Genomic DNA, 24,344 nt, shown 5'->3' with positions numbered 1-24,344 from the left:
ATATTTTTCTTAAGGTATTTATGTATTTTGTTTTTGTACTACATCTTCAATGTGTGCGTACCAACCGCACGAATTAATTCCTAGACCAAATACAGAGTGGACCGTTTATCTTGATACACCCCTTGTAACTCATAAACAAATAAACGAAAAACGCTGACATTTTGTACAATACAAACATCAGCAGGGGAATATTGTTTTGGATACTCTACGATACTACAAGGTTACCAGTGTTACTAACTCAACTTAAAGATGTATTTTTTTCAAATGGAACTACGTCAAGCTATTGCATATTTCAAAACTACATGTAAAATTAAAACATACAACCACACATGTCATGCAGTATTACAAACTGAGGACACTACATTATCACAAACATCGAAAAAGTCAAATTTTGGAGGGTTATACAACAGTAATAACACAAGTGAGACAGATGGGGTAATGCACATACAAAGTACTTGGATATCGAATACTACGAGTTACAAGGAATTGAAAATTTGACTTTTTTCAAAGAATTTTATTTCGAAAAAGCGTTTAGATTAAGTATCACATCCAATTTTATAGATGATTTTCAATAGACATAAAGATTATAATGTTGTTTACCGCAATTTGATATCTCAAACCATTTCAAAGATATGAAAAAAATGGTTAAATTTGATGTATTTGAAATGGTATATTAGCGAAAACTTTTTAAAACTTATTTACTTATTTGTTTACATTTTTTATTTACAACAATCATTTTTGGTATGCGTAATTATTACAAGTTTCTGAAATTACATAATTTTAAGGAGCGTATCTTTACCATTATTTACCGTATCTTCTGAACACTTTGAGTTATGAATAGAGCAACCCAAAAGCATCATAAAAAGCATAACAGCAATTTACACATATGGTTGGTACCTTGAACATGGTTGTGGTTGTTTAAGGGTCCAGAAGAAACTAATTTTAAAAGCACATTAAAGCATAATTTTAGAAAATAAAGCATAATTTAAAATATATAGCACAATTCTTAAAAAAAAATGTAACTACTAGTTTAACATACTGTATTAATACTTTTTAAAACCAATATTTACAATACAAAAACATTGAGAACAACAATTAAACAATGAAAAGCTTATTTTTACTTCTGTAAACTTTTCGGTGTAATCCTTTGATATGGGGAAAAGAAAAAAGGAGAAGAAAAATTCCGCCAACAATGAATAATACACAAGAACTCCACACTATATTGTTGTGTGTACCTCTTTTACTTGAGCATCTTGTGTACTTTTTAGTGGCATCTTTTACTGTCCCTTTCTGTATGTATGCACCTCTTTAAGGCGCACGCACTACTGATAAAAAAAAAAAATTGACTCGAGTAAAGCATCTCTTTACAGTACAATAAGTAGAAAGTTCATTAAATATGAAAGAAACTGGTTGCATAAAATATTAATAAAGAGATCAAAATATTTAGAATATTTAATGTATAGTAAATATTACACATTATATACGATTAATATAAAACAATGATTGAAATTAATAATAATTTGGAAAAAATAAAGCATAATTAAACAAAAAAATCATAATGTGGGTTGCTGTAGTTATGAAATTGCTGTAATCATTATGATATCCAGATCTATTAAGAGCAGGATATGCGATTAGATTAGGTACTTATTTAAGCAGTTTTTCAAGATAAAGTTTTTTGAAACAGACAGATTTTCAATCCCTTGTAACTTTCTCATTCATTCGAAATCCGTCATATGATCATAGTATTAGACACCTAAGTACTTTGGATGTGCATTGCCCCGCACATTTCACTTGCGTTGTTACTGTTATAGCGGTCACCAAAATTTGAATGTTTGTGATACTGCGGCGTTCATAATTTGCAATACTGAATAATAAATCTGATATTGTATAACCTGACGTAGTGCCATTTGATGAAATACGACTTTGTTTGGGTTAGCAACACTATTATCCTTGTGGTATCACTGAGTATGTCAAACATGTTAGAAGTAATATTATATAAGGCGTTCGTCGCATTAGAATTATAAGATGTAAACTTTTTATTGATATACAACTCTAATTTTGAAACCTAGTCCTTATGTCTTGACATGCTTCAAGTAATAAAATATATTTTTATTCCAACTTGCTTCCATAGTTTAAAATTTAAAAAAATCAAGTCTCAGCGAAACATGTTAACCAATGCGTTTCTAAGCATATAATATTACCGGCTCGTGTGGTTATCTTTTAGTGGTTCATCCAGAAATTTGTTTCAGGAAATTCTACTGCCTAGTTCTTTTCCTGGTTATATTAGGAAACGCATAACGATGCTAAGCAAAAGGAGGTCTCTTATCGTCCTTGGCTATCCTAACAGGAACCAGATGTTGCGATCACATACGAAGTGTGCTTCTGGTTACGGGAACTATGGCTGGTGAAGAAAGTTCGGTTGTCAAAGCAAACGATATCTACTCGTGTTTAAATAATGGTTTAGATAAAGTTTTTTGAAACAGACAGATTTTCAATCCCTTGTAACTTTCTCATTCATTCGAAATCCGTCATATGATCATAGTATTAGACACCTAAGTACTTTGGATGTGCATTGCCCCGCACATTTCACTTGCGTTGTTACTGTTATAGCGGTCACCAAAATTTGAATGTTTGTGATACTGCGGCGTTCGTAATTTGCAATACTGAATAATAAATCTGATATTGTATAACCTGACGTAGTGCCATTTGATGAAATACGACTTTGTTTGGGTTAGCAACACTATTATCCTTGTGGTATCACTGAGTATGTCAAACAGTATCCCCCTGACGATTTTTGCATGACACAAACTTTCAGGTTTTTTTTTGGGGGGGGGGTCTATTTTGAAGCCAACGTTCGTTCCATATTGCGGTCCTGCGGGACATCAACAAAGGTTGACGTGCTGATGGTGTATGATGCCTTCCACACGTATGACAGAAGGTAATAGAGATAAAAGGAGATTACATTGGAGGAATATAACAAAGGTTCTGTTCAGAAAACCAGATACAAATTATAACAATGTTGCCTTCGCTTTGTATCCGATAATTTTTGACGGGTACTCTCCTTATGACATACTGCGCCGCCACCACCGATCATGCTCTATTGGATCCCAGCATTGTTGACTATCACACGGCATCACAGTTTTCATTGCAGTAAGCTCCGGCGCAGGACAGGCATGTTTCAACAGTGCAAACGCGAAAAAAAATCCATTGGGCTGGCATCTGGAATTTCACAGGAATGTCTTCAAAGGGAATGGCATGAATTCCTAATTCCTCTGCAATTTCCTGATAAAAACGTAGTGATGTTCTAGCGGTATGACATAAAGCCTTGTTCATATGGATCATCACCTGGTTCACGTCCATTCTATACAGTTGTGTGATGTCTGTCCTATAGATAGGTGTCAGAATGGATTCTTGGAAGTATCTTGCATTCTCGTGCACATTTTTGTTGCACATTGCATATCATCAACTTGCTCTCATATCCGAATCCCATAACAACCATAAAGCCATAAGGGAAGCTTTCCTTGCACTGACGAGCGAAAATGCTGCGCCCCTTGTCACGGTATGTGATCGCCCGAATGTGACCACCAGCTGCGAGATAAGCATATGATTGTGATAACTTTCTTCCATTTGGAACCCGCCAGGTACTTTTCGTACAGTTTCCTGCAGTTCGTCTTACGTTCGGCAATGTGACACGGTAGCAAGTGGTGTATACGGGCCTTCCGCACTCACCTCAACCTGAGACACCTGCGAATTGTTTTGTTCAGAGCCGACGTGTGAAGTAGAATCTATAGCCCATATCACGTTGCGTCGGGAGATTTTCTTGGCACCCCAATCGACGGATCCCCCTTAGCACCACGCGTGTCACTTTTGCTTGCAGGCCGTCTCCTGGTTTTCGTGGGTAAATGTTTGCAAGAAGAGCCTGTTGTATGTAACGGGCCACAATAGCTTTCGCAGTCGTCACCCTGAGTGTTAACCCATTCTCCCGACACTGTTTCACAATGCATACGTATGAAAACTTAGCAAGGAAAAGGACCATTACGTAATCCTCCCAACAGGCTGGTAGCAGGCCAAAACTGTGGGGGGGGGGGCGGTAGAAGTTAGGGGGGCTCGATCCAACCATATTATAGTTCATACCATATTCTAGTTCATTTGCAAGCCTACCGTGAAAATTTTGGGGGGTCGGCACCCCTAGACCCCCTTGGATACGAGCCTTTCTCCTAATACCAATTGATTTTCGGCACCATTTGATAACATCACTACCAACACTCACGCACCTACAAGATCAGGCACAACATTGTTCCCGCCAACAAATTCATAGTTTCAAGGTGATACGCCAGGTGGCACCACCAAATCAAAAATGGATATACAGCGAATAACCTTCTGTACTTTGCTCATGGTTTGGTCACATGGATCCCAATGAACTAAGTCCTCAGCAAAGTTATGCGAAATCGTAACAAACAGAACACTTTTACATTAAAAAGAAATGTTGGTTGATCAGATTGTTCACTGGAACAGGTTTCTCCTTTTTCTTATAAACCCATGACGGAAGAATCCATTCCTTTGTATTATGCTTTGAAGAATCGTAATTTAAGTAAATATTCATATTGAAGTTTTCTGCAGATCTACAGTTCTGCAGACCATTTATTCGTAATGAATTTGGGTAAATGAACAAAAGTTTGATAATAGACTAAAGGTCTGTGAAATAATTTTTCTTTTTAAATATATTTATTAATTTATCTGGAACTTTTCAGTTACTTTGGTGTTCTTATTGTTGTTAAGATTTTGACTTCAGAAAAAAAAAATGACGCATTTTCACAGTGCCTCACAAGAGCTTTCGGGTGTTATTTCATGTTTTCCTGATTTTTGTTGATATATCGACAAATTTGTTTTCTTTGCAGTCTGTTGATGATTCCCTCACTCTGGTCAGTGTTCTAGGCATCTTGCATCTGTGTGTTTCTCCAAAATCAGGTAAGTCGATTGTGTTACATAGCTTTGGAAGGTAATGATTTATGGAAAGCTTAACTAACACTATGTATTATAAATTTGCGATAATGGTTTTCTATTTGCATATGTTACAAGAACAGTAGAGCGTCGATTATCCGAACGTCGGTCAACCGAACGACCGCTTAACCGAACTGTGTACTCGCTCGCACCTGTTACTCTCCCACCCTACCGTCCATCATCCCCCTCACTCCCAAACCAAGTTTCCCACAGTAGTCGCCGCACTGAGCCACCGCTGGCGGAACATTGCTTCTAATGGGGCCTTCATAAGGCGCTGCTGACCGGCCAAGCCGCCAGTCGCTGTGTTTCAACAATCAGCACACTTCTGTCGGTTTGGCACTGGCTGTAGAAGTACAGTCCAGTACAGTGCAGTACAGTACAGTACAGTACAGTTCGATTATCCGAACAAACCAGTTTTCCGAACACCCATGTCCCCCAATTACTTCTGATAATCGACGCTCTACTGTATCTGTATATATTTATTTTCAACATAAGTAAAATACTTATTTTCATTCTATATCTTAAGAAAGTATTGAAAATTATTACGAAAAGAAATAAAAGATAATAGTCTGATCTATTGTGCCTTAGATTTTTATGTTATCATTCAGTCCCTTTTCATGCGGTTCTTTTCTTTGGAAAAGAAAATAGTAAATCATCCGCGCGCCATTGTGATTTTACCGTAGTCATGCATTCGTGACTAGTATACTAACTATTATATCAGTGTTCTTATTTTGTCGTTAGTGTTTTTATCAGTAAAGCTTCTAGAGCGCCTTTGTGGATAAGTAATTTGCGTACGCGCCCTTGGTGTGGGAGACCCGGATTCGATTCCCGGCGGGAGCTCATGTAGTTCGGATTCCACGTTAATCAGTAGGTCCACCTCTTATATGGCCTCGGTGCTGAATGGGACATTAAACTCAATTCAACTCAAGTAAAGCTCCTCCATTTTGAGCTATCTTCTGAGAAGAGGAGTAGCAATTATGACATTGCAGAGCATTTCAGTGGAGTTCCTTCTTCGCTTTGTATGATCTGAGGAGAAGAGAATCAATTATGTCTTTACAGAGCACAAGTGTAGGACTTCACATTATCCCATGAGTCTTCTAACGAATCCTTAATGTGTAACAAATAATTCTGCGTATGTATGTATAATATAAATATCCTTCTCACAAGTAAAGCTTACGTTTGGGTGAATCGAGTTTCTGACTGAGACACATATGAGAAAGTAGTACTAAATATGGTCAGTATTTCAGTGAAGTTGTAGGTGCGAAGCTCCAGGGGTTTAGGAGATACAGCTACCAGAACATCACATGGAAGTACAGAATAGTCTTCATACAGTTGGAGGTAAAAGCCCTGTAAGACCTCTTGTAACGACAAAAGGTGAATAACAAATGTATGGGTACATATTAGGACTAGGGGAAAGTCATATAGTAAGGGTTTACCTGACGGCGGCCATCTTGAAATCCGCCATTTTGAATTAAGGTTAAGTTTTTAAAATAGGAATAGGGTCATGTGATACATGATTTAAGGCGCAAATTTAATCAGAAGAACAATGGTGACGTTAATTTTGATTTACGCGCAATTGGTAAAAAGTTACAGGGAAATTAAATATTGTTGCAGCATATGTATTAGTCCTTTACCCCCACCTTGTAAATTTTGTGTTAATGATAATTAAATAAAAAGCAGGTGGATAAATATCAGGTGTATGGTAAGAGTTGCTTTGATGGCGGCCATGTTCAAATCCGCCATTTTGAATCAGACAAAAGTTTTAAACAAAACGCATAACAATGACACCTTATTAATAGCAAATAAGGATCCAAGTGCCCCATCGCGTTAGCACAGGCTGCGGGGGAAGTGGCACGTCTGGCAGTTGATCTCTGTAAACTTGAACACGTTGTGGCGCCTTAACAAACATTTTTTTCGTGGAAGAAACTAGTTGATTTACTTCGCAAAAGTTGTCTCTCACCTCTTCAGCAACACGCTGAAGAGCATGGTCCATACAGGTGAAATGAATTAAGTGAGGGTAAAAAACTGTAAGTGCTCTAGCCGTTTTTAACATGTACGCTGCACTATCTGTATAGAGAACAAGGACTTTTTCTTCCTGAGCTCCTTCCGGCCACAACACTAAGACCATCGTTTACAAAGTGAGCAATCGTAGAATGATTCGTTCGTTCCAGCAATTTACTCGCAATAAGATAGGATTTAGATGGAGCATCTTCACTTGAATTTCCAATCACTAAATTTGCTACATAACGTCCCAAAACGTCTGTTGTTTCTCCACAGAAATCCAAATATATATATATGAACTACCTATTTCTGCCCTAATGGTATCTATAGCTTCCCTATAACAAACTTCGAAGAATGGATTCGTCAGGACTTCGACGCCCGCAGTACTTCTCCAGAAAAGGAATGTTTGCTGCTATCATTGCTTGGCACAAGTCTTTGAAAAACTCACTCACTTAAGTATCTTGATGATCCTGATGTACTTGTTTTTTTTGCAGTTCGCAAATTTTTATTTCTTGCATGGAGCACTTCGTACTTGTTGTTCTAGCTGAGATTTCATTGAACATCCAATTTTTTTTATCACACACTTGGCACAACACCACTTTACCGTCCGTAGTAAACGCATCATCGATAGTTATCCACAACCAGTGGCGGCGATTGGACGTTGAAAGTGGGGGGGGGGGGCAAGACATGATCTGAATATTTGTATATCAATCTTAGTTTCCCTGGTTGTTTCTAACACTTTGTTTGACGAAATGTTGTATAACTAATAGGATACTATCTTTTTCGGTTAAAATACCTTATCGTACTTCATATTTTATTAAGTAAATTGACAAGAACAACGGAAGTAAACTCTAGCCCTTTGTGTTAGATGCATATGTAATAGCCTTTTGTACTCTTCAACAACTAAGCTGTAAGAAGAGATTTGATTCATTGCACATGAACATCTTAAAAGTCTGTCTCAGAAAACTGTGTAATCAGACAATTTAATAACAAATTTGAAAAACGAATAAGTAGAAAGAGTAATATTAATTATAGCAATGAATAATGAGGTTTGTGTTATAGAAGTTATATTGAAACTGGGGATTGATGAACTTAATTTTTAATCCTACACATGCTATTAAATGTATATTATTTCTCTTAGAAAATAAAAGACCGTAAATACAAACATATGCTACGACATTTAAAGAAATACTTGCATTTGCAGCTTTCTGCAACATGTTCGTTGCCATTAGGTGGTTTTCACTTTCTTGAAACACATCAAAACACAACACTTACACTCACTAGACACTCTAGTTATACGAAATAATCCTAAAGCCTAGAATTATGTTGAATTCGCTAAATTTAATTGTATATACACTCGTACACGATTAAACACACCATTTCACTCGTATATTACACTGCAACACAATGGAAAAGGAGAAGTTGTTCCTTATTACTCTCTTTTTATTGATATTCCTTAGAACTTTCTTTGTTACTTTTATAACACTGTCACTTTTTCACCCCACACCTTCGAACATTGATATGTAACCTAAGACGTACCTGGAAAATTGAAAATAGTCCCTATCAGCATCGACGACGTTCTGCCAAAGTTCTGGAAGGCCATGGATTCCGTCGCGGTAAAATTTGGTGGGCCGTGAAGCGAAGAAGGTATCAAGTGCATTTTACACCTCTAATAGGGATTTGAACTGGCGTCCTCCAAGGTGAGTGTCCAAGGAATGGAACAGCTGATAATCTGGCGGTGCAATGTCCGGAGAGTATGGTGGAAGCAAAGTGATTCCCATCCAAGGTGTAGAATAATGTCCCGGCTCATCCGGGGCTTAGCGTTGTCCTGTAACAAGACAACTTTGCGATTCAGAAGTGCTGGCTTCAGAGTTTTGAGTTTTTCTTGAACACGGCTCAACTGTTGACAGTACACTGTTGCATTGATGCTCTGATCAGCTGGTAACAATTCCCGATGCACGATGCCGCGAGCAGTCCACCAAACATACAGGAGGACCTTCTTCAGGTACACTGCTCATTTCGGCTGTTTTAGAACCGGCCCGTTCGATGCTTACCAATGATGACGGCACCGCGGAGCTTCATTCAGGACCCTCTTCTTATCACATGCCAACACTGCAACACTGTCCAGAAATGGCTCCTTCCTCAGACGAGACAGCGAAAAAACACAGGTGTCTGCTCGCGTTGCCTTCTGGCCCGGAATCATGTGGGACCCACCGACCGAACTTGTAGTGCTCCCCAAGTTCATGGAGGAGCTATCGAACGGTTTCTCTACTCTCGCTGAATTGTAGTCCCACTTCATCACATATGTGGCCACTGTTCGTCTCAATTGCTCCCTGAAGATCTTCATTTTGTACATGTGTTGGTATTCTGGCACATGGTGTATCTTCGAGTGTTTCGTGTCCGTCATTAAACTTGTTAAATCACCGCTGCAGGTCCGCGTAGTCACGACACCCTCACCAAAGGCCTGGTATATCTTCCGCCCGCTGCAGGGGCGTTTGACTAGTTTGATATGTCAATTTTTATGCAATTAAAGAATTACTTGTGAAAGATTTTCTTTTTTAACGAAATGTTCTCTGAGTTAGTTTCCTGTAGCTTTCCTGTAACAATTCTTGTAGCTTTCTTAACTCGACGGGAAAACAACGAATACGTACTAACGCAACGACACATATTATATGACACAATTTTTTTTCTTTGAACCAGTAATACTTACAAAAACTTTACATTTTTTCTATGAACCACTAATACATACAAAAACTTTACATTTCCAAATGAAACTATATACACTAATTTGTTGCTTCAAAAAAGTAGGGGGGCAAGTGCCCCCCTTTGCCCCCCCTAATCGCCGCCCATGCCCACGACCGCAATTTCGCGGATAAAGTTGAGGCAATCGGAGCCATTTCTAACTTCGACGGTCAACATAGAACACGTGCGTTTTGCAACTGCAATACTGGCTTACTGTCCTCCTGTCATTCAGTTGAACAAGCGAAGTTCTTTGAAAGCTTAGGTTACCTGCTATGATATTGCCATTGACGCCAGCTTCTTGGAACGAACTCTTGCAGTAAATTCCTGGAAGCACACTAGCATACAGTTTTAATTTGAATTGCAGGATTTGCTTTAATCTTTTTTCCCGTCCGACCTCCGATAACAATCAAATAGATTTCATTTTAGGAATTTTGCTGGCCAATTGCCTGTCAGGCACGTGATCTGTCTTCCTCCAGAGTTGAGAATAAAGGGCGCGGCTAATGTACCCCGGAGGAAGGATTGTTTCTTCTTATATTTCTTTTGTTATCGGAGAAAATTCTGCGAAACATGGTTTGACAAATAAAAAAAAAAGAGATATTTCTCTTTCGGTAAAGGAACGAAAAGATAGACATGACAAAATTGAATCTAGATGCAAGCCTTGGACAGTTGGAGAGTTTTTTTTTTTTTTTAATTTTAAATTAAAATTCCAGTAAACGCAAAATTTTAACACAATTTTATGTAAATATATATATATATATATATATATATGTAGAAGCCATAGAAGTAAAAATTGGTCAAAATATGTAATATGAAACTTGAGTTGAAGCACCCTGCAAGTGTGAATCACAAACATTTAACTATTTGACGAACCTACATATGAAGGAAAAAATATGTAATTACATACAAATCTGGACATTAATATTAGTCATATGCCAATTCTCTAACCTCCATCTCTTGTGTTCATTTTCTATTTTATTATTTATGTTAAATGTACAATCCGCGGCAAAAAAACCTGCAACATGAGGATGTAAATTTATTGTGAAACTACGCCTAAGAGCACAGGGAATGAACATAACGTCTAAGTGGAACGAATCACGCCAGGATAAACCTCGGCCTCCTCCCGTGCACACTTATTTTGGACCAAAAGACTTCATCATTTCACAATAAACTTATATGCTCATGTTGCAGGTTTTTTTGCCTCGGATTGTACAAAAATTATAAATGTAAGCTGTTAGGATAGCAAAGGTTACTTTTTGTATCTAAAGGGAGCAAGATATTACTTCAACCCCGAAGAAAGGGCGCAACCCTTTAACCGGGTAGACGACAAAAAAAAAAAATATTACTTCAAATCAACTAGACTTAACTAATGAATGTCGATACTACTATTTTTCCTCAGTCGACTTTTATTTGGCTTATACCACAAGTATAAGCCGCTAAACTTCCTGTATTCCACAAAATATTCCAATAATGTAAGCCATCTTTGCATTACATTATATGTAATGTATCAGTTGCCACTCTTGGCTCATCTACCTAAATATAAATATCTTAAGCCACTTATGGCTCCAATCAAACACAGAAACAAAACTATAGCCACTTGTGGCTCATATTCCACATATAAATAACTTCAGCCACTTCTGGCTTCATTCCTACAACAACTCAATTGCACATTATTTATATTCATAGTAACGCCTTTCTTTTGTTAGTACAATTTCCTAACACCTTGTCCGATTGTTCACAACCATACCTTCTCCGATACCCTAACATAAGGAAAAAAGATAAACAAGGGCGCCCATCAGAGGGTAAGGTGGGGCGCTTGCCTCCTTAAGAGGAAATTGTACTTGGGAATATCGAAAACCCAATAGAATTTTTACATTAGTTACAGCAAAATTTGAAACTATATTTGAAACGTCGCTTATGTAGGGAATTAGAAAGATATGTGGCGGAAAGCGCGAAAGAATTTTGAACATGCTTCAGAAAGAAAGAAGTTAGTGTTTGTTAGTAATGTAATGTACTGAATTGAATATCGAATAGTTGTTGATGTGGATGCCATAGTATTGAAGTTTAAAGCCCAATTGAAGAGTTGTTAATTATATTAATTGTGTACTGGACGTAGTAAGAGAGCTAGCGATTAATGTGTGTAAATGGTGGCATTTAGTGATAGATTATTACGGTAGATGTGGTCATATGAGGTAATGATAATAAAGATAGGTGTGAAACGGAAACTATTCTAGTTGGACTTATTTGTTTACGGATTAAGAGTGAGTCAAGTTGGTGTTGTTCTATGAACCATAAAACCGCCCAATTAACGATTTGAACCCACGTTGAGTACAGTAAAGTTTCGGTATTCGTCAACACGGAATTTAGTTATAATAACAATTACTTACGTGTTGACGAATACAGAAATTTTACTGTACTCAACGTGGGTTCAAATCGTTAATTGGGCGGTATTACGGTTCATAGAACAACACCAACTAGACTCACTCTTAATCCGTAAACAAATAAGTCCAACTAGAATAGTTTCCGTTTTCAGACCTATCTTTATTATCATTACCTCATATGACCACATATAATAATCTACCTCTAAAATGCCACCATTTACACACATTAATCTCTAGCCCTCTTACTACGTCCAGTACACAATTAATATATTTAACAACTCTTCAATTGGGCTTTAAACTTCAATACTATGGCATCCACATCAACAACTATTCGATATTCAATTCAGTACATTACATTACTAACAAACACTAACTTCTTTCTTTCTGAAGCATGTTCAAAATTCTTTCGCGCTTTCCGCCACATATCTTTCTAATTCCCTACAACATTCCCCCTTCTTCTTCTTTTTGTTATAATCAGCACTTAATTCCCAATAATGTTTCTACACCTTCTTGTAGTCTTTTAGTGTGTTTCCGAAAGTAGCTATCCTTTACCATCCTTACTTGTTATCTTTTGCTTGTGTCCATTCAAATACCAATCAAATCTCCATTTCCTAGGTCATGATATTTATTAGTGTTCAATCTCAATAATTAATCTTTCGTTACCGTAACTAAATCTCCTTCATCTTCTGAAGAAAAGTGTTCTCTCCTGTATTCCAAAAGTAAGTCATTTCTCATCCGTTCACCCTTTACAACAACTTGGTTAGTAATCTTCTTGTCATTTCTCCATTTACATTTCTTCTTTCCTTCCTCCTGTACTACTGGAATCGATTGTCTACTTTGTTTGGAACTCTTCATCCATTTTCGTGAAGCAGAACGAAAGCTGTCTTCTGTCGAAACAGTAAGATCACATGAAGTACTTTGATTTTCCATGGACTTCCCATTATTGAAAGTATACAACCAGTCACATCCTATAATACTGTGATCCAAAAATTCTTGGCATACTTTGAATTCACCATGGTAGTTGATTCCATCTGCTAACACTGGTGTCTCTAATTTTGCAAATAAGGTAAGATTACGTTTACCCCATTGCACCGTTTCCACTGGAATTGATTGTAATTTTATTGTATTAAGTAATTGTACATATGTTAAAATTGATATCACAGAATATTGCAGTTCCGTTTCTGTTGTAAAGGTTAAATTTACTCCATTACAATTTAATACATCCAATTGCTCCCTGTTATCTTCTTTATTTGTCTGATTAACTGTGTGTTCGTTAATCGAATCTGAAAAAAGCTCTTGCTCTGATAGCACTGGCTCTTCTTTTTGTCCCGTTTTTATTGTGAAGCCATTTAAATGAAATTCTTCTACTGGGTTCAATACATAATCATCACGCCCAGAGCAAGTAAACAAATTATCTAAAGCATGCTCATAATCCTTGGATGTTGATGCTTGTTGTTCGTTCTGTGAAATGTGATCAGTTTGTGGGAATTCATCTACTCGTTTTGCAACGTCAGTGTAGGATGGGAATTTATTATCACAACATACAGCAAAATGGTTAAATCGTCCACAATTCCGGCACTTTACTCCTTTGGCTGGACACTGATGCCACTTATGACATCGTCCACACGATTTACATGTAGGAAACTACCGTCCATTATTCCTTTTATAACTATTATACGATGTTCTGTTGTTATGCAGGTGATCTAACCGATTTTCTTGTCTGTAAAATACAGAAGCTTCTTTCTCCAATAACTCGAATTGATTGACTATATCAATAGCCATAGACATGGTCAAGTCAGTTGTAGACAACAGCTTCTTTCGCGCAGATTCACTAAGAACACCGCAGACTATCTGGTCTCTCATAGCATCTTCTCGAAATACGCCAAAATTGCAGCGGTTGGCCTGCTTTTTTAAATTGAAAATGTAATCCTGTGCAGTTTGGCCTATTTCTTGCTTCATAGAATGAAATTTGTATCTTTCAACTATGTAATTAGTTGCCGTGTGATACTGTATCATCAATAGATCCTTTGTTTGCTGAAAATCAAGCTCCGGTACTCGTTTGGGTGCTGCTAGTTCCTTTAATGTTTTATAAACTGCATTTCCCATAACGGATATAATAATACACACTTTCTTGGCTTCTGGTACATCATTAGCAAGACAATACTGTTCAAATCTTTCGATGTATGTTTCAACATCTGTCTCTTCTGGATTCAAAGGTTCAAAAAATTGTATGTGTTTAGACTCCTCCATCTTCTATGCAAAAACCAGCTCGTCGCCAATTGTAAGTAATTGTTATTATAACTAAATTCCGTGTTGACGAATACAGAAATTTTACTGTACTCAACGTGGGTTCAAATCGTTAATTGGGCGGTATTACGGTTTATAGAACAACACCAACTAGACTCACTCTTAACCCGTAAACAAATAAGTCCAACTAGAATAGTTTCCGTTTTCAGACCTATCTTTATTATCATTACCTCATATGACCACATATAATAATCTACCTCTAAAATGCCACCATTTACACACATTAATCTCTAGCCCTCTTACTACGTCCAGTACACAATTAATATACTTAACAACTCTTCAATTGGGCTTTAAACTTCAATACTATGGCATCCACATCAACAACTATTCGATATTCAATTCAGTACATTACATTACTAACAAACACTAACTCAAACAATGTGCAATCGATAGAGGAATGAGGAAAATGAGAAATCTAAAGTTTTACTGGCTGACACCCAGAAACACATGAGATACAGAGGAAAGAAGATATCTAGAATCATGTTAAGAAAGCAATGCAAAAGATACACTGACACAGAAAGAACTTCAAAATGATTAAAGTAATCAAAATGACATTTACACAGCAGTATAAGCAAACATTGTACGCACAGATATGCTCAATAACATCATATGTAATGCAGTGTTGCCAACAGAAAACAAATTGAAGTTTTTTTTTTTTTTTTTTTTTTTTTTTTTTTTAATGGCACGGAACACGAATTATAACATCTAGCAAATCTAATTATGAGTAGAACCATACCTGTAAAATCGTGATGTACAGTGTTGCGAACGTTTGAAGATAGGCCTTATTGAATTCCTATATGAATCTCGGATGTAGAGGAGTACATACAGTGACACAATATTACTTGCATCAGAAAAGTCAGCCTGCTAATAAATTGTCATGCAAACGCATGCATCATTTAAGATTTGTGTGTTGTGTTTCATCCTATTCTGATTTTCCACTTGGGAAAAACTGCTTCGACACTGTGCCTCGTCCCTTATTTTCGTACTTCAATGATTATAGTCTTGTTTGTAGTCTAATATTTTGGTTTTAACTAGTTCGAATCGTGTACTGTATGTACTCTTCTACATCCGAGATTCGTAAGGAATTCATGTAGTCCTATCTTTAAACGTTGGCAACACTGTACATCACGACTTCACAGTTATAGTTCTATTCATAATTAGATTTGCTAGATTTTATAATTTGTGTTGCATGCATTAACAAAATTTCATTTTGTGCTCAGTTGGCAACACTGCATTACATGTGATGTTACTGAGCTTATCTTTGAGTACAATGTTTACTTACTATCATGTTGTGTAAATGTCATTTTGATTACTTTAATCATTTTGAAGTTCTTTCTGTGTCAGTTTATCTTTTTCATTACTACCTTCACATGACTCTAGATCCTTCTTTCCTCTGTATCTTTTGTGTTTCTGGATGTTGACCCTAAAATTTTGGATTTCTCACTTTTCTTCATTCCGCTATAGATTGCGCAGTGTTTGGTTGGGCAATGCTACTATCAATATAAGATGTTCCCTTGTTAGTTTTTTTTTTTTTATCTGCTTGTTAAAATGTTCAGATAAGCCAAAAAAGAATAGTGTTATGTCTACATATGTAAATTATATTGTTTGTCTTCATTGTAGAACATCCGTGTAATGTAAACTTGTATATGGAACAAATTGTAGCAAACTGTAAGAACTTCCTAGTTACTTACACTGATGAACGTATTTCTCTCAAATTGACATTTTTCTGCACACATCTAGATTTTGGATTTGATACACCATGGATGGTACTTTTCCATGTCTCAGTACTATATCTTCCGTAGTATATAACCTGAGGACTTTCCAGTTTCATTCAATTCGGTCTCTAGTATAGTCACCCTTAACTAGCAGACCAACTCCTTAAACTTTCAGAGATAAACAGCCGAGTCCACAACGCTAACTCTGAACTCAACCTATTCTATAGGAGGTAACACTCTCAATTACTACCTATCCTAGTACTCTGTTGCACTGGATAAGGAGTGAATCCAGTGGACTTCGCGTCTAGTCTCATGCATCGATGTACAAGGACGAGCCCTTTCGAGGTTCATAAGAGAGAAGCCATCTTCATAATAAACAGCGGGTTACTGAGAGAGAAATATGTTCCGTGCATACACAAATTCACTACACCACATTTTCTAAATGTTTAGTGAAAGACTATTAAATTCATATTTAAAACATACTTCTGTGTCAAGCAATTCAGGACTGCGAAAAGACTAAGATTAACAATACGAGATTGGTAAAGTACATGTGTCTTTATGACACTGAATATTGTAGTATTTAAGCTTACCTTCATCCCTATAACAGTGCCATTAAAGCATGTCGTCAATTACATAGACATGACGCAAAAAAGAACAATTTTGATATAATCGAATAACTTTGGAATGGTAGAGAACAGGGCGAAATTGAGAGTAGTTATCAGTAGGCCATAAACAGCTTTACGAACGACTTTTAAAATGTTCCACTCCCTTTTCCTAATTTTCCCTATTCCTCCTGATTAAGTCAGTTAACTGTTTACCATGCCTTGTATATTAGAAACGATGATTCTAGTGAATGAAGATGATAACAATAGGTGAAATAATAAAATTTAAGAAAGCCGGAGTACATAATAAAACCCGATAAACGCTGTTTGTCGATTACTACTCTCATACAGTCCTCAGATTGAACTTAGAATCCCATACATGTAGGGAAACGCTCTGCCATCATGGTTCTCGCACCGTGTGTGTTTAACTTCTCAATTTTGGATTTGAGAACTGGGGTGGAGATTATAAATACCTCGCTTATATTCTATATTGTTCAATTTGACAGATTCCGCTGGAAATAGTAACAACATTCATGGATAGTTCACGGTACTTTATTCAAAACAATATATTTGATCAGAAAATAAATTATGGAACAGGTCGAGAAAAAATCAACTTATCTCAGCAAGAAGTAGCTTAATTTAACTTCCAATTGCGTGACTAACTTTCATGGGTAACGTTCTTTGAAATCGCAGGAATTTTCCTTGTTTTTTGATATTTATGCGAAAAAGTACTCTCAAGGAATCATGCTGGTCTCTATAACGCCGAGACAATCACCTGAAGTCACAATGTGCTGCTCGTATCAGGTAGCCAAATCAACTTCGTAGAGGTTCATGTCATTCTTTTACAAAGAATTCAATTTAACAGCACGCACAACAAACAGCATTATTATTAGAACTTCAAATTTCAACTGATATAAAACGAATCATTCCTCAGGACAATTACTCATTTCATTAAGACTAATTACTCAAATGTGAGCATAAGGGGGCGCGGTGGCTCAGTGGTAGAGCGTTTACCTCTGGTGCTTGGGGTCCCGGTTCGATCCCAGACCCCGCCAAGTAAACTTTGTGGTGGGCAAACACCGTGCTCGTGGGTTTTCTCGGGATTCTCCAGTTTCCTCCCACTTTCTTCATTCCACCATTTCACTCATCTCTCATCATCACCGTCTCCTTTAGCTAACCGGCATAACCGTGGGACGTAAAACTCAAAGATTTCATTTCATTTTCAAATGTGAGCATATGCTGATATGAGATGAACTCTCATACGTGTACTTCAATTTCTCGCGTACTACAAATAAATCTCTTCACTTATTTCCTATATATATACACACAAAAAACAAATTATACAAATGTCAATGAATGGACCTAAGTATTTAATAAACATTAGGCCTATAGCGAAACAAACCTTAACTTAAAAAAAGTTGTTAGCTACTCCTAATACCACATTTGTTTTCACTTATAACAAAATTGTTGTTCCATTTACGGTAAATGCTGAATAATCTATTATTTTAAAAAATAAAGGATTTTTTTCTATTAGAATATGTAGGATTGCCAAAAAGTTCTTACCCTATGATCCTGATCTGCTAGGGAAGTAAAATTCCTACACATTTCTACTATAGGTTGGTGTTTCAACAATAATCATGGCAATTTATATCATTACAAGTTGCATCAAATTGACATTTGAGCCATGAGAGTAGCAGATAGCATTATGTTCGATAAAATTGAATTCGAGCTGTGACCAAGTTCTTGCATCATCATACTGTGTTGTGCGCTGCTGTATGTGAAAATTGCTTAACGAAGAAAGAATGTTGAGAATGCGTCAAACCCACAAGATTTGTGCGACGGGTTGTGACATATGAAAAATTACAAATTTCAATGGGATTACACATGCATGAGCACAGCAGTGTTATCAGTTCGATCTACGGAGTAGTATTTCGAGAGGGCAGTTTAAACAACATTTCGGTAGTGGACAAGTGTACAGGAAACATGTAGACAAATGGCCCTATGTGTCGTCCCACGGGCGTCGTTAACGGGGGGATCGGGGGGACGCGTCTCCTCAGATTTTAGTCAAATATATATTTAAAGAAACCAAACTACTTTGTATACCGTCAAATGGGGTGAATAGAAACACATTTTTGGCTATATGAGTATATAAGTCTGGTGATGTTAAAGATTTCGCGTATCAGATTATTCCCAAAAAAGGTCTTAATATGCTAATGAAGTTCAGTAAACGTCATATTAATTTATCAACTCCACTTTTCTTCACCTTGATTTTTCTTAATGTTTCTATCCACCCCTACCCATGGGGTGAATAGAAACAATGACTTTATTTTTATTGTTGTTTCTTTTATACTATTGGAAAGGTAAAAGAAACAGCGTATTTGTTGAAACTAACCATTTATTTGATACCTGCAAGATATAAGTTCAATAAGACCAGTATTACATTAGTTACAAACTTATAAAACAATACAATGCACAATATAGGTACAAACGACCATACAGTTTTGATGATACTTGAATAAGATTTAAACTACAGAAATCACCAGGGAAACTTATCATGAGTTGAGTTGATTTTGAGGTTAACGTCCCGTTCAGCAGCGAGGCTATATGAGACGTGGACCTAGTGATTAACGTGGAATCAGAACCATATGAGCTCCCGCCGGGAATCGAACCCGGGTCTCCCACGCTAACCGCTTAGCCACGAAGGGGCCCGAAACTTATCATATACTTAAAGCATGCTGACGAACTCCTAATAAAACCCAACAGTTTCGTAACAATATCCTCATGTAGTAAGAACGATTCTTCAGAAGTTTCTGAAAATTTCACTGTTTATGTGCTCTGTTATAAAACACTCCCACATATCCATCATGTTCACATTTTCGCACTTGGGTAGTGAATAGTCTCATCGAGTTTTAGCTTCTCATAAACCTTTACCACAGCAAAATCACCAGCTTTAGAAAACCATCATCTAGTTCGTGATCGTCTGGAATGTTGTCTTCTGAAGTGTTGTCTTTCTCCTCTTCCGACAATACAAGGGTAGGTTGAGTTTCGTTGTGATTTGATGAAAATGTATCATTTTCAGAAAACAAACCAAAACCCTTACCAGAAACATCTATTCGTACTCTCTTCTTCCCTTATTTAATTTTTTCATCTTCTCTCATGCTCTTGAGAATATCCATAAGGGAACGGTTTACAGTCTGAGATGACTTTTGCTGTTCTGTTTCTTCTCGTTCATTGTCTCTTTTTGGCAGCATCCTCAGTATTTGGTCTCGACAAAGGGGAAAAATTCCACACTTTTCAAATCCAGCCCTGATATTTTCCTCCTTCAGTTTATCACACATTTTTTTTCTTTCAGAAGACTTGGAAATTTGTTCTTAGAGATGGTTGATACATTTCTATCAGGTTATTTTTCCGCTCCTCAAGAGTTTTCCACTCCTCAAGAAGTGTTTCTATTCACCCCACTAATTAAAAATCATAACAATAACCCAGTAAAGTTAAATTTTGATTAAAAATAATTTACAAAAGGAAAACTTTTACTATGAACGTCAGTAAATGAAACAACAAACTACAAAATAGGCATATGTTCAATTACAACAAATAAGAAAATGTGATACTTACCAAGAAAGTTTGAGGAGCACTAAAATACTGTGTAAGATTTCAGTAACACATTAATGCTACTGCCGTCTACCTCAGTGTTCCCAACTCAGTAAAACATTTTGTCTCTACCCTGAACATTTTAGCCGTATAAGACTATGTTAAGAAATTTCAGTTTTCTTGGTTAATTTATTGTCCAGATAAATCCAAAACTAATCTGGGAGTTTTGTTTCTATTCACCCCATTTGACGGTATATAACTTTTGTCGGAAAGAGGATTCATCCGACGCCCCCCCCCCCCCGATTAAAAAAACTAACGACGCGAGTGGTCGTCCCCATCAAGAGGATCAATATAAGTAGCCGATTGCGTGTGAAATTAACGATTAGTTGGACTATGAGAAAGCGACAGATTAACGATTTGGGTGAGATGCGAGAAAACTACCTCTGTTACCGTGAAATCTCTGCCTCCACCACAATGACGTGGGTGTGGAAACTATGGACAGAAGAGAACCGTGTAAGCGACGATCGCTTAGTGAACCGCACAATGTGGTATTAGCATCACGGAATGATATACGTCTTGTGCACATGTCCGTAGTTTAGCATCATCCATAATGCTTACTTGACGCTGAAGCACGTTAGCAGGTGTGGATTCTCTTCGGCAATGTCTGCTGAGCGCTGGACTGACAGAATGCCTTTGACGCCGAACTATAAACGTTTACCGTCGTTGGTGTTCTTATTGGTAAATGTCGTACTTTCGGACGCGTTCCACTTCAGCTTCCGGTACAGTGATGGCCGGATACATGTTAGACACTATTGTGGTGGGCGCAATCTATCGGCGTGCATATCGTTATAGAGGCCGAAAGGTATCTGTGATTGTACGGGGTGCAATTGGGTACAACACATGATCTCGTCTGCTATGCATTAGAACATCACCAGTGACTGCTACATCAGGAATGTTATATAGTTAGGTCGAATTCATACTCTTTCTTTAGGAAAGGATACCAGATTTCGATGTTCTTTGAACTCCCACACAAGTGGCGTGGTGGGTGATTCCTCAGGAATATACTCTAGTCCTGTTTGATTCGAAGACATAACGTATAGAGGCTCTGATTCCAGTACTTAGAGGTTTCATGCCATACTGATTTATTGAGGTTAGAAATGTGCATCTCTGAAATTGTATAAGGAGTTTCCAGTTCCCACTGCTTAAGACGACATATGTTTATTTAAAGTTTAATCAAAGTTTCATCTAATAGGAAGGATTTTTAAATTGTATATTTCTGGTTAGAGTACAAATTCATTGTAAAACAACACATAAGTAAAAGTAGTAGTGAAACCACTGACAACTCTTCGTGGGCCTGCTCCAAACATCATCTGTTAGCAACAGACAAAACTACATCCAGCCCAGCGACGGACACGTAGCCAGCGCGTCGCGTCGCCCTGCCTCTAACAGGAGTATCAGGAGCTTTCTGGACTTAGTAGCCGTCATATCTTTATTCACCTGACTCCCCAGTTTGCCTCACGACGCTTTGTAGACGTTGAAATTTGCTGTGCAGCGGCCGGGAATCGAACCAGGCACCACGTGGAAAGCCCCCAATTGTAGTAGTAATAATAGTAAAAATAGTAGTGTCCAGCAAAAGCTACTGGAGATGGAAAAGAGTGCGTCCCGGTTGAAACACCGATCGATGTTACGCATGGTCCAGAGCTGGGTCTGAGTTAATTACACAGAACTTCCAGTATTGTTTAATCATAGCAAAAGCATGAAGTTGCTTGAATTTCGAGGTAAAGAATCCCACTTTAGTAATACAGAAGTATCACTGATTTGGACAATACCGCAACTAACAAACATCTACCTAGTTAAACTGTGTGAATTGTATTACTATCAGGTTATTGCATTCGACACATGAAAATATGTGTTCTACTTTCATAATCAGTAACTTTTCGTTTTATATATTTCTGATCGTAAAGTTTATGAAGGTCCAGTTCCCATATTCAGTCTTTTGTTAATCTACGTTTCGTAATTGTTTGAAAAGTATGTTATTATATATCAGTTTTACTGCGAAAGTTATTTCAAGAGAGGAATGCATAAAATAATGACGTTTTATTAACTTCGTTACTTACATAGCTTTTAAATAGTTTCGAAAAAAAATCCTTAGGGCGAACACACACAAGGAGAATCATTTGAGATATCTCATTACAAATGTTCGATATTTCGACTGTGTGTTCTACAATCTTTGTTCTTTTAAACTTGAATTGGAGTTTTTTTTCTTTTATATTGTTTTTACATTAAAAGTTTGGTTTTCTTTCAGGTACACAAAGAACACAAGCCATTAAACATCTCATGTCAATGAATACAACTCAGGTGCTTCTGAGGATGATAATGCAGCATAGCAGGGATCCTATATACACTGATCAAATCATTTATGATATAGTGTGGGTTCTCAGTCAACTTGCCGCCAAAGGTGAGTAGGAGTTAGATATATACATGGATTTATAATGTGGTACGGTTCCCTGCATCAAAAATATTATTATAAAAAATTTCGGTGTTTGAATATATTTCACATCGTGTTATTTTATTAGTTCTTCGTAAATTCTGACTTGCAGTTTTGTAAAAGCAACCTTCTCTCTTCATTAACAAATGTCTAAATATTTCTACTGAAGATATCACATTTTGTTAACGTATATTTCATTCTATTCTAGTAGTTATTGTATTTCTAACAGTCTCCGAAATAATTCGGGATAATCTAGAAGTTTTTTCAGCTGCTATAACTGTCTAAATTTAGCTATAATGAAAATTAGAATTGGTCATGAAGGGACACATTTATGATAAATTTAAAATATGAAATTAAAATAATATGACTTTTTCGAAAATAAAAATCTGCATTAAAAAGTTGACCGCTAAGTGGTTTAAACTTCCCATGTAGACTACTACTCAAAGTTGAAATTGTTGAGTTGGAACAGCCTGCAAGATACCTTTCGTAGAAATTATCCGATTTTCATGAATCGATTGGATGGTTCTTTTTAAGTTTCCCACTGGGGCCTTTTAGAAAGGAGCCTGCAAATTAGGAGTACATTTACCATCAGCTTTGAGAAAATGTTTTACGGCAACTTTTTTTTAAAATCTGATTTTCGTGAAACATGACGTAATTTTCCTCTGAGGCTGAAGGATTATTCTTTTTGGTTAATATGGGAATCGACCAAGGGTAAGGTGGTAAAAAGTTTCAAACTGGAAACAAAGAAGTAAAAGAAATGTCGCGAGTTTGTACAAGTGTTTGAAGTCTTATAGAATGGGTTTGTTCATATGTTTGTGGATAGGTATCAGAGCAGAATCTGTAAGAGATATCTTGAAGTTTTTTTTTTCCTGAACGATTCAGTAGAGTAGGTCCCATCTCTGTTAAGCGTCTATTCAAATCGGAAATAATAATAATAATGAACGGTTTCCGGTTTCAACTTTCGGGGACTTGGTAGAGCTGTGGTAGTGGTAGAGCTGTTACCTCTGGTACGTGGAGTCCCTGGTTCAATATTTGACCAAGTAAGTTTGTGGTGGGCAACGTCGTGTTCGTGGATTTTCTCAGAGTACTCTCATTTCCTCCCACAGTCTCTTTACACCAATTCTTCCATCATCATTCACTTGCCTTAATCATTCATTTCCTTTAGCCTAAGGGGGACGTTAATCTGAAAGATTTCATTTGATTTTCGGCTTCAACGTTGATTGCCATGAATAAAACGGTAATATATAGCAAAAAGCAGTCTTCTGGAGTCGATTCAGTGTTTCATGAAAAGGCACTATCACCGTCAGAACAATATACAGGGTGGCGCGTATTGTATCTACCAGTTGCAGTTGGCAACCCTGATCAAATGCGCGTACGAATGCTGCGCATGCTTACGGCACTGAATAGCAGGGCCTCTGGCAATTAGTTTACCATGGAGCGGTGGTCTGTGCAGACGCGAATTGCGGCGGTGGAAGCCTTTATCCGAACCGGTTCTGTCAGTGAGGCTCAGCGGGCACTG

At 37.1% G+C, this 24,344-nt stretch overlaps 1 protein-coding gene across 1 annotated transcript in view; it reads left to right on the top strand.

Moving 5' to 3' along the window:
* LOC145676633 (cytosolic carboxypeptidase 1-like) overlaps window positions 1–24,344 on the top strand; it is a gene marked incomplete at its 3' end in the record, with an annotated part of 232,230 nt that overhangs the window by 133,914 nt on the left and 73,972 nt on the right. The window contains 2 exon segments of the mRNA XM_081747467.1: window positions 4,899–4,968; window positions 22,643–22,795. Of these exon segments, the coding sequence (XP_081603593.1) occupies window positions 4,899–4,968; window positions 22,643–22,795 (223 nt within the window).

The sequence above is a fragment of the Thermobia domestica genome, unplaced genomic scaffold (genome assembly GCF_964235325.1).
Source record: "Thermobia domestica unplaced genomic scaffold, izTheDome1.hap1.1 HAP1_SCAFFOLD_254, whole genome shotgun sequence".
Taxonomy (NCBI): domain Eukaryota; kingdom Metazoa; phylum Arthropoda; class Insecta; order Zygentoma; family Lepismatidae; genus Thermobia; species Thermobia domestica.
This window is presented reverse-complemented; position numbering and strand designations above follow the sequence as displayed.